This window comes from Merops nubicus, unplaced genomic scaffold, assembly GCF_000691845.1.
Source record: "Merops nubicus isolate BGI_N331 unplaced genomic scaffold, ASM69184v1 scaffold16825, whole genome shotgun sequence".
Classification (NCBI taxonomy): Eukaryota; Metazoa; Chordata; class Aves; order Coraciiformes; family Meropidae; genus Merops; species Merops nubicus.
The window spans coordinates 26677-38434 of NW_008609215.1; the positions used below are offsets into that span (position 1 = coordinate 26677).

Below are 11758 nucleotides of genomic sequence, written 5' to 3' on the forward strand. Positions count from 1 at the left end.
GCTAGTGATGTCACTCTGGAAAGCGGCTTGACCCGTTTGGTACTGGGCTCCTGTAGGAGGGGGAAGAGGGCAAGGGCAGGGAAAAAAAATGGAGGGAGCGTGAGCATAATCGGATAAACATTGCTAACAGTTTTGCTGATTTTCCTAACAAAGCATTTGTAAAAAGCCAGTTTGTAAACTTGGTATATGATTAAGGTAATAAATAAACAAAAGCAGTTTTTAACGCTGACAATGATACATTACTATTGGCTGGTACATACAGGTCCTGGCAACAGCTGAAAAATGTGACGGAGAAGCTGGTGCGGTTAGAAGAAGGGGAAGGGAGGAAAGCAAAGAGAAACAACCATTTTGTTAGCTCATCCTCAAATGAGAAAATTGCAGCAGTGCTCTGCAGCTAATGCACGTTATGGTAATCTTGTCATTGAAACGAACACTTTCAATGAAAACAACTCAGTCTGTTTCTTTGCCTCTGGCACTGTCAGCATGTGACTCTATTCAGTTAAAAGTACCTTATCCCAGAAAAAAATTATTTAGACAGAAATCTCTAACTGTAATTGTCCTTTGAGTACATATTCCTACGGAAATACTTATATATACAGGCAAGCATGTTTATATGTATTATTTTTGCATAAAACAGACAGGAAAATTAATCAAAAATCTACCATAAAGCATTACATTTCATGTTTTCCTTTTCATATATGCTTTTAACAACACTGAATACATAACCACTTCAATATAATATGCCGATTGTCCTGCACATTTTTTTCTGAAAGCTAACAGAAATTGTAACACAAGGGAAAAAAAATATTATGGATAAAAATAGAACAGTTACCCTTGGCTTCCTAACCTCCATCTGACACTTAATGGATCTTGAACAGCACATGCAAAAGGCAACTTTTGACAGAAAAAGAGCCAAACCTTCCAAGTGAAGTTAAAAAACTCATCCAACAGCATATTTCATGGACATCCTAAAGCAGTTCATCTTTCTTTTTCAGCTATGCTTATAAAGTTTGTGTAGGCTTGCTATGCTTCCAATTTCCTAGACATAGCTATAAGTAAATGAAGTATCCCTATTATCCTTTTGTTCAGAAATTCAACTCCTTCTGGAAATGATGAATATTTGTCATCTTTCCTGATACCAAAAAAATAAATCTCAGCAGCGATGCTTATCATCTGTATTACTGGCAAGAAAAAAAAATCTCTTCCTTCAGCACAGCAAACAGAGGAAAGGTGAGAAGCAGCTACATATTTAATTTACTTCTCAGCAGGCAGACCTAGAAGTCCATAAATGCCAGCTGAGATGAGGGACAAAGTGTTTAACCCTCTAGCAAAAATGTATTCCATCACATGTGAAACCTGGCATAAAGAATTTTAGCAGCTTAAATCAAGTTACATCCTCTTCTTCACCACTGCACTGCTGTTGATATTTCTCCTTTTTCACCAACCATGTCTTTGACACAGGTTTTTGAAGGAGTATTTTTTTACGTCATTGCAGCACCACTAGCATACTTAACTATAGCACCACCATCCCTACCCCTCAAAAAAAGAAGAAAAATCTTTGAGATTCCACTCTAACTCTTCTCTAACTTGTGGCTCAGCCATCAGCTGTTTCTTTTTTAAGATTATTCGGAATGCCAGTCCTGGTGCACAAATAATATCCCACGGCAGAGCCTGCTTGTTATGAATCGTGCTGCACTGCAGTGAACAGACATGAAGTCCCAGGCAGAGCCAGGCAGTGCTATGCCAGCAGCACAGCTTCTGCTAGCAGCTGTACCTTAGCAGCAGAGATTACTTAGGCATAAATATCACACCCCAAAAGTAAAATCTGGAAATCAAGACTGCATGGACTTTGCAGAAGACAGGAACAGAGAGATTTTAAGGTTAATAGCAAAGATTTATCTTTCTTTACTGCTGTATTTTTCCTGTTTTCTTACATCTTTGCTGCTGTGAGTATGGTCTTTGATTGAAAGAAAAAATTCCTGAAAAAAAAAAAAAACCACAAATCTGACCTATACATCATCATAGCCACATCTTGCTTTCTGAAAGTTAAACACTCCCCATGGTCTTACAGACATTTTTCACACACATTGTGATCTATTCACAATTTTACAGTCTTTCAGTCAGCTTATAACAAGACTAAGCCCATAAGCTCTTGGATAATTTTCTGAGGAGTCTACTAACAGTAAACAAAATCACTAAAGAAGAAAATCTGAATTTCACTGTATCTCTGCATTATTTCTTTTGAGTATGCTGAAAAGAAAACCCTTGAATTAAGCTTCCTAAGTGGTGTTTAAAACAAGGTAAGGAATAGCAAGTCAGTCAGTCTATCTGTATCTAAATACTTCCAAATACTGTGTGTGGCTGCAGGTGAAGTTTATTAATTACTACCCAAAGCCTGCAGGCTGAGCACTCCTTAAGCCAGGATCTGATTTACTCTGCCTGTGGGGCACATAAACCACAGGCAGCTGAGAAAATTGATGCACAGCATCAAATAACCTTGGAGAAAATTAGCCTGAGTAAAAAGAATGAAAATCAACTTCTTTCTCTTGGAGAGTGAAAGGAAGTGAAAAAAAGAAATACCACTTCCCCTTCTTCATGTCAGACAGCACAAAGGCTCTCCAAAACCTGCCCTGTCTTCCAGGCAAGCATGCCTACAGTTGCAGGAGGGATACAGTAGAGCCCCCCGCCCCCCTCCCCCCCAGCCTTTTAAAGCTTCCCCATCCATTTCAAGGGGAAAAAAGGTACAGCAGTGTAATTTTTACTAACGCAAAACCCTACTTGATGCTCCAAGGAACTCCAGTTTCAGTCACCATCAAAACACGCTGAGCTCTCCTAGAGCTTCTTATTTTACGCCACTAGAGGCCAGCACTTCTCCCAGTCGCCAAAGGAAAGCTAGACACTGGGTTGTGAAGGTAAGCCGGCAAAGGTCCCACTTTCTTGTCAGCATCCCATTTGGAATTCCTCATGCACTGTATCATATTCTGATCTCACACTGAAAAATATGATCAGAATTCAAAACATCTAAATATGTAGTTCAAGTTAGGAACTGAATTTTATTAGAAGACATCAGGATTATTACAAGATTCTCTCCAATAGAATTATTAAAGATCATTTCAGAAGTCTGACACTTTACATCTTTACAATGAGTTCTGAAAGTAAATGTTGTTAATCCTAAATTCTTAATTATGGGGAAGGCTTTCTGATACTTCTAACGTGATTTTTACCCTGCATTAGAAACTGTCTGGCAGGACATCGCTTCCATAGCTGGAAGCAAAAACTCATCAAACCTTTGTGTTCCATGTGCCATCTCCCTCAGAGAATTCTAGCAAGAGCCATCGGCACTGAGTGACCCCCTCCACCAAGGAATAAGAGTCTGCATGGGTAAGGCTTTGACTGTGAAATGAAAACACAGCACTATGGGAGCAATTCTGAAACTGTAAGACAGTAACATTGAAACCGAGAGACACTCTGCTTCAGTACTTCTGTTGCACGGTCTACATCTACTCTTGCCTGGACCTCCCCTTTTATCAATAACCTCATTCTCAAGCTGTGTCACCTCTCCAAACCAGCACCACAGAGAAGCTGAACAAACTATTGAGACCAATGGTCTGGACAGGGAAAAAAATTCAGTCAAGCGCATTAAAAAAAAAGTTTTAAACAGATGGTGGTTTTACTCACCAAGGGCTCTGTTCTTTACAAACAACAGAAAGAGGAGGGTCCCAAGCCTCTTCTATTTTATTTATTTTTCAAAGAATAAAATTGTTGCCATTAGGAATTTCTAGTACATGTGTTCATTATTTTACTAATTTGTCTCTGAAAAATGTCTGATTTTCCAGCTAACCAGGGATCCCATAATCTTAAAATGTTCCAGGGTATGCATTTAAGCCCATGGGAATGCAGAACTCTGCGATTTCAGCATGAAGAGGCTCCAGTGAGAACGTATTGTCCAGGTAGAATGAAAATCAGATTCCAGGTCTGTACTTCTAAGTGAGCTCAGACCACTTACAGCAACCCAGAGCCATCACTCCTCCTTTCTTCCGGTCCCCCGCTCGGTTCAGGGAACTCAGAAGCAGGCAGGATTTAGAGGATTTAGTGGCTGGATCAACTTGCAACAACCATCACTTGTCCAGCCTGGGAACAGAGCCAAATTCTAAGACAAAAAATTCAGGAGTTACAAAGTTTTGCCTGACCTTTTGAAGTTGTTAATATTAGTATTAAAAATCATTCCAGAGTTTGGAATTACTAAACGTTAGAGTGCATTTTCAGTGACATAGAGGCTTGCTGAAACAATATGGGAAGCAAGTTAGGTAACAAAAGATCCAGACTACAGTTTGGCAGAGCTTCCAAAATATGGAGCTGGTATATGTGAACAAGTAATGTTAATCTGACAGGGCTTTAAATTTGATATAAGGCTAAATACAGCTGAGGGAAACATGAGTGCAGGAACTTCAAAGGCTGAACAGTCAAGTAAAGTCAAATTAATACCTGACTAGGCTAGAACAAAGAGCAGATGGCTTTTGGAGGGAGCTGTGAATTTGAACTCAAGATGACTTTGGTAACATTTGAATTCAGAGAGCAAAAAACTAAAGCTGGAAACACCATGTATATATGCAGCCTCAAAAAGAACTCTTGAAACTGTGAACAAATAGACAAAAGTAGTAAATGTGTGTCCAAAATCTGGATGGTTCTGGAAACCAGACAGTGGACACTATGTCCTTTTGAGACACTGTATTTTTATCACAGACCTTTCTGTTGAATTCATATGAAGAATTAGAGTAATCACAATGGCATAATCACTGGCTACCTCAGGTTTAAGACAGGAAACTATCAGAAGTTTCAAAGATGCCATGCCCACCATTCTTCTAATTTAGAATGAAGGACACAGTGCTCTAGATTGCTTCATCATTGTAATTTATTACATAGATCATATAGATATGTGTACAACTGTACGTCTCATATCTTCTACATATTAAACTGTAACCTAATGGTTTAGGCTACTGCGTAAGAAAGGAAGGCTCTAGCTTCTAATGTATAACTCTCCAAAAATTTGTTTTCTGCTGTTGGACTGCAGGAAATTGCATAGAACAAGCAGCTACCAGGAAGCCATACTCTTCTGAGTAACTTCTGCCAAATCCCTCTTCAGTAAAATTTAAGTCTTTTTGCCTTGCATAATTTAAAGCGCCACATTTTAAAGATGAGATATGGTCATTTCAAAATGACAAGATCTTGGCAAAAAGATAACTTTTGTATCATTATTTTTGGCTCTAGTACACATGCATTACCATTTAAAAGCCTGAATCTTAGCACAGAGCACCTGCTCCTGGGGCAAGCTAAGAATTCAACAGCCACAGAAGCATATTAAAGGAGAAGATCCTTTGAAAAATTAGGCGTTCAGATTAGTTGCAATGTACTGACAACTAAGTTGATGTTATTTTTATTTCTTCATTAGTGAAACTGGCACCTAATAGCTGGATATATTGTATCCAGTAAAACACTACCCAGATATGAAAGCTTCTAGGAGCCTCTGAGGGGCAGAGGCTAACACTTCACATGCTCCTCATCCACACAATAAAACAACTCATGTATGTGAACAACTAATGCATGTAAAGAATGGAATTTTCCCCAAGTTCAAAGCTGAGTGTCTGAGTGTGTTAAAACCATTTAATAGTATAGATTAGTTTTCTATATATTATCATTGAACATGCATGGCTTAATTATCATACTTGGACAGATAAATTACTCTAGCAAAAGATTGGCTTTAATTTTCTAACAAATGGAAGGAAACAAAGAACTATCCCAGGTTCCCTTTATATTGCCCTAAGAACAGCAGACCCAATGACCTGGATAACACATACTGAAAAGCATTGCGTAGTAGTCTAGGTGCCATATAAAAGGTCTTCACATGCATCAGTACCTCACTTCAAATTTCGTTCACTCTGTTCTCCCAAGTGGCTTAGCCACTGCTTTCCTCCCAGTGAACAGTAAAAGCAAGCCTGTGTTCACTGCTGGTATGATTGTTTTTCCATCTGACTCTCCCATCTCTTATCAGCAACTTCAACAACAGTCTCCATGTCGAGAACTGGTGCTGAATTTGACAAACAAGGGAAAATATCTCCCTGGGGTGTCATTACACTTGTGTCTTCACCTAACCTGCAGCACTGATTGTATTTAAAAACAAACTTAACAAACACTATTTATAGAGACTTTTAATGCAACCCAGAAAATAAGTGCTATATAAAAACTGATACAGGAACTTAGAATTTTAAAATATCAGAATCTAGCCGATAAACCTTCAAAATTAAACTTTTCCCAATCCACATAAAAATCACTGATTGCTAAAAACATCCTAACTTACTGGAGTTCAACAAGTTCTGTTTGGAGATAATTATTTACAGTAGTAATTCTGGATTTGAGGTTGCTAGCATTCTTGACATTTTATAAAAAATAAGGGGTTTGAGTTTTCTCCTTTTTATATACTTTCTATTTGTGAACCAAAACAAACAGGTATCCAAAGCATTCACTCTGTGGTACCGGAGCATTCATTAGTGCAAAATGTTTAACTTCAATTAGTCTCAAAAGAGTTAAAAATCTAATAAATGGAAGACACTATAAATTGAAACAGCACAGTAACCTTTGTTTCAAACCTAATTCACAAGCACTGCCAGCAAACTCAAACAGAACCACTCTGTTTCAGACTTCATGTAACTGGCTAAATTTCCATACTCCTATACTTTAAAGGTTATTAGTTTTTAGTCAGCTTTATAAGGGTAAGTCAACATTTGTCATGGCAGGAAGCCCAACATTATTATTTTTATTAGTCTGCTACTAGTTAAATTGGCCTAGGATTAAACAGCTCTAATAAATGCCCCAAGACCTGAAGTTCAATAAAGAAAAAAAACCAAACCAAACACATTCAAGCTCTGTTCCACAGGATGTTATCAGTATTTAACCTTCAGCGGGATGGGGGGGAAAAAAAAAAAAAAAAAAAAAAAAAGGTTAGTTAAAATAGAAAAAACAACCTATGTTCTCTTAATATAGCAAACAAGCTAAAAATAAATTAAGCCTAGCATCTCAGGCTTTTTGCACCGTTAGAGAGAGGCAAACCTAAAACTAGAACAATATTCTCAATTATAATTTCCATTAATAAAGACTATTTTTAATACTCAAAACAGCAGAGAATTCACCTTTGTTTCATAGTATCTTAGAAATATTCTGATTGAGAAATTCTAGAACATTCACTCTCCGAGAGCTGAAGCTGATGGTCAAGAAAAAGTAGGTGATGCTAAAGCAGTTATAAGTATAGTTCAGAGATGCACAAAGGTAACTGTAATCATCCACACAAATCCATCCCAAAACCTGGGAGAGACTAGTACATCTCACTAGTACAACTGCCAGCATGGCACAAAGGCTTTAACTGATTTAAGTGATTAGATACAGAAAGGCAACTTGCTCATCCAGTCACTTCTATGTACCAGTGACACAACCTTCCCTCCAATTCTTAAGGTTCAATCTCATCTCTGATGAGAGCAGGAGGTTTGTTATTCCTGCATCGCCAGTCTCTGCAAAACCGGGAAGCAAATAAAGCAAAATCCGGAGACAATGTTTTAATCGTGGTGTTACAAAGAAGAGGACCTGAAACAATAGCTGGGGTACAACGAGAAGCCATATTCGGAAGCAGTGAAGTATTCTCAAAGAAAATGAGCTGAAGTTCCCAACGTGCTATCGCATCATGTGTTCATCAAAGCCTCCTTGGCTCCTTGCTGCAGATAGGCTGCCCTCACTAGTCACCACACTCAGGACCTCAGATTTCTTTTACCTTATGCAAGACAGAACCATTTAAGTATCAGCAGCAGAAGGACAAGTTGCATCCAGCTATCTTGACTGATCACTTGTCTGCAATATCCAGAAATCAACATATCTACCAGGAGTTAGGAAATGAAAGCAAGTTGACAGGAAAAAAAACTCACACTGAGGTCAATTAACAAAAAGCAACAGAAAAAAACCAGACAACTAATGTAGAGTAGATTAAACTCTGTGTTTCCTTTCATTAGAAGCTCCTTGTACAGACTACCTAAGAAAGACCTTTTCCATTCTGGAACAAACTGGATATGAAGCTGGATAGCCAATTAACAGGCAGGCATCCTACAGCGAGTTACTGAACGGAAAAATAAAGGCAAGCTGTTTGTTTCCAATTGCCATTAAGCAGAACAGATCAGCAGTTCCAAGTGTGGGGGTTTGACGTGTTTCCATGTTTAGTTCACTGCAGTTACACTGCACATAAACTTAACTGAATTGTATCAAAATGACAACTTGCTAATATTTAATTTAAAATTAAACACATACATTTATGATGATCAAAGAAAATTCATGACTTGCAGCTTATCTCATGATCTTTTGGCCCCTCTCCCCCTGACTGGCTCCATGCCTGGTTCTCATGTTAATGATGTGCCATGGCCTAGAGGCCTGTGGATTACCCTTTAGGTTTTAGGTTAGCCTTCTGCATTCCCCATGCCAAATTAAATAGTCCTGAGCACCAGGCAGCCCAGACCTCCTGCACACCACAACAGTGAGGATAGCAGGAGGAAAGAAAAGGTTGCAAACGTGCCCGGCTCCTAGGTCTAGGGTTTCTGCAGTGTAAGATGTGTAAGCGAGCATACAACATACTGGAGACACAAAGGAATTCAACACCACTGTTTGAGTTTTTAGAGGCTAAACGCAAGCACTGTATTAGATCCTGTACAGCAGAACAGAACATCATCCTTACTCCGAGGAATTCATGTCTTCCTTCCCATGACTTCATGTTCAGACCTTCGAACGTCAATCTATGACTGTGCATGCTCCTATCTGCTGCCCACCCACTGGCTGTGCTTCGCTTTGTGTCCTTTAGAGGAGGTGATAAGGGAGTTGCTTGGACCAGTGAAACCGAAAGTGGTATGTATCATTGGGCAAGATGGGCAACGTTTTATATCTTAAAGCATGCAAATTTCAAGTTTTACTAACTTTCTGTTTTTGCATTATGAAAAAAAAGCTGGAAAGACCCCAAGACCTCTGTAATGTTTACACCTAGAACTGTACTACAATATTTCATGTGGGTTATGTAAAGGCCTTGTAGTATTCATTGTATTAACTCATTCCTCAAGCACTGCAGCGTTTTGTTGCCCTTAGACTGCATTTAGAAAGAACTAGGATAGCTGTACCTTGACTGGAGACACCCTAGCCTCTCCTCAGAACACAGGTTGTTACCGATTGCATACATTTTGAACACTGCACTTGTCATTGTTTTGTAATTCTGTTACTTCTATGGAGTTTATGTCAAGGAAGCTGGTGAGGCTTAAAGGAAGAACTCTAAGCAGAAAACCTCCATTCTCTTTTATGCCACTGAATTGTTCCTCAAAATCATCTCTAGTTTTCCACAGCTGCTCTGCCAGCTCCAAGCGAAGCCCAAGAATAATTAATCTATTGCCAAGAAATTTCAGCTTGCTACCCAGAGACTTCCAGCTGGAAATTTGGGAAAATTTCAACAGTATATGCTGGAGATTTTTACTGAATTTCATTCCATGTATGTACTATTGTACTTGATCTTCCAGGCTATATCTTATATTTATTCAAAACAAACATGAAAAGATTATTCTTTAATAATTCAGAGAAAATATTTTATAATTATCAATCCTGACTTAAAACCAAAACATTACACATATATAGCAGATAATCTGCTCCATTCCACACTGACCAATATGTATGCACAAGTTCGATTATTAAATGAATCAACCAACTTAACATGTTCATAATGAAAATGAAACTCAGGTTTTCACAGCCAAAATTCTGAGCCATGCACAGCAAGCTAGCTTTCCAGTGCAGTAACACAAAATTGTGGTAGAAGGCGCCCAATAACTTTATTTAGCCTTATAAATACTAAAGGGTGGAAGAACAGCTTAACAGAGTTTGAGAAGAAAACTGGATTTTTTTTCCCCCCATGCTGACAGACTTCAAAGAAATAGGCTGCATACCTAAACCAAATTTTTTGAGTGGCAGGTGGTCTTTTCATACCCGCCTCGGACAAACAGAATGTTTAAAAGTTAATTTTTTTGGAATACTGAAAGTCAATCATACCCTCAGAAAAAACCCTGAAAGCATAGCATGCATTTTCTTATTCTTAGAAAACAAACTGAGAGAATATAAATCTGAAACAACATAAATCTGAAACAACAGTTTGCACATTGTAATTTTGATTGATCACATCTGTTATTAGATACTTCTTCACGTTCTAAGGTTTCACCGAGACTTTTTCTTTTAAATTTTACTATAGTCAAGCTCCCTTCCTAACTGTAAGAGAGCAACACTCCAGATCTCCAGATTTGGCCATTCACAAAATAAAAAAAACCACCTTAATGCAAGTAAAGTTGCTTTTTTTTAATATAGTTAGTTAGTAAAATGAGTACCATTAAGAGAACCATTTAGTACTTAGCAGCTTGTGTTTTCCATAGATGCACACATACACACACACTCAAGGCTGTTACTTCTCAAAAACACACAGCTGAAAAAATTACACTATCATTAACTGCAATAATTATTTTTTTTAAATATAAAAGTACATTGAAAAGCAAAAGTGCAGCATCTTCTTACCAGTTCTTAGCTTAAGCATCATAATTGAATAGGGTCACTTGGCTTATGTTACTTATACTTTGGATCCATTGAACTACTGGAGATAATTATCTTTAATGTAGTAGTATCAAGTCCACCCAATTTAGTAAGCTGTCTTCAAGTTACTCAGCAAATAAGACTAACGAAAAAGCTATATTTTTAAGTGATGAAAACTTTCACAAAGAAATTTTATCCTTCCTCCAGTGCAGACAGAATCATTACGGTCACTGTTTTCTTTCCAAACAAGCACACACAGCAAGATTAAGCTGAAGTATGAAATATTTCAGTCTTTCACAAAGATTTGTCCCTGAAATCTTCCACAATTTATGAGAATTTTGCAAATTAATATGTTGGGTTAGGGTTAATAAGCAAGATTTTTAATGTCACTTGAAATGATTTAATGCTTTTTAAGAAACAGAGCAGTCACCCTGCTGATAGGGAAGAGTTCAGTTAACTGAAAATACAGGATTAATCTATTGGCTTATTACTAACGAGGAAAAGCCAGGTAATGCTTTAAAACACCATTTTCCAGATTCCCTTCTAGTTCCTGCATAAATTTAACAATTTGTAAATAATGGTTACCCATGGAACATATACAATATACACATATATCACTTTAAACTACGTATCTAGAACAAGTGTTTCTCAATTCTCTACTTGAAAGATTAGTTTTAATTCCTTAAAGTGGCAGATGACAAAAATCTAGACTCTTTCCTCCTCACCTTATTGCAAAGGGAAGTTCAGTATCTAGAGAATATAATAAAGGATGCCTAAAGAAACCGGGTATCTATACTTAGAAGCATATTTTCAAAGCAATTTACTTTCCCCCAAAGCAACGCGGATCACACTACCGAGCAAAATGAAGTTGCAACCGTATCACCAGTAGATTAAGTACCTCCGGCTCTTTAGCTGGCCCGGTCACTGCGGGCACTTCCAAGGCACAGTTTGCCCTCTTGACGGAAAGGTAAAAAGGATAATCCTTGGCCACCATCGTGGCTGCAGGAGGAGCGGTTTCGGAGGTCACAGCTGGTTCCGTCCGCGCACAAAAGGCGAAGCCAAAGTGGAGCCCAGCCTCCCCGGCACCGGGCAGCTCCGTGACCGAGCCCTCCCGCCTCAG

General features: G+C 38.3%; 1 protein-coding gene across 1 annotated transcript in view; it reads right to left on the minus strand.

The window, feature by feature from the left end:
• ARHGEF3 (Rho guanine nucleotide exchange factor (GEF) 3) overlaps positions 1-11632 on the minus strand; it is a 28667-nt gene extending 17035 nt beyond the window's left edge. Inside the window, exons 1-2 of the mRNA XM_008940537.1 lie at positions 11537-11632; positions 1-50 (exon numbers count right to left, since the gene is read on the minus strand). The exon at positions 1-50 is cut by the window's left edge and continues 67 nt beyond it. Of these exons, the coding sequence (XP_008938785.1) occupies positions 1-50; positions 11537-11632 (146 nt within the window). The remainder of the gene's footprint in view (positions 51-11536) is intronic.
• Positions 11633-11758: the final 126 nt, after the last annotated feature.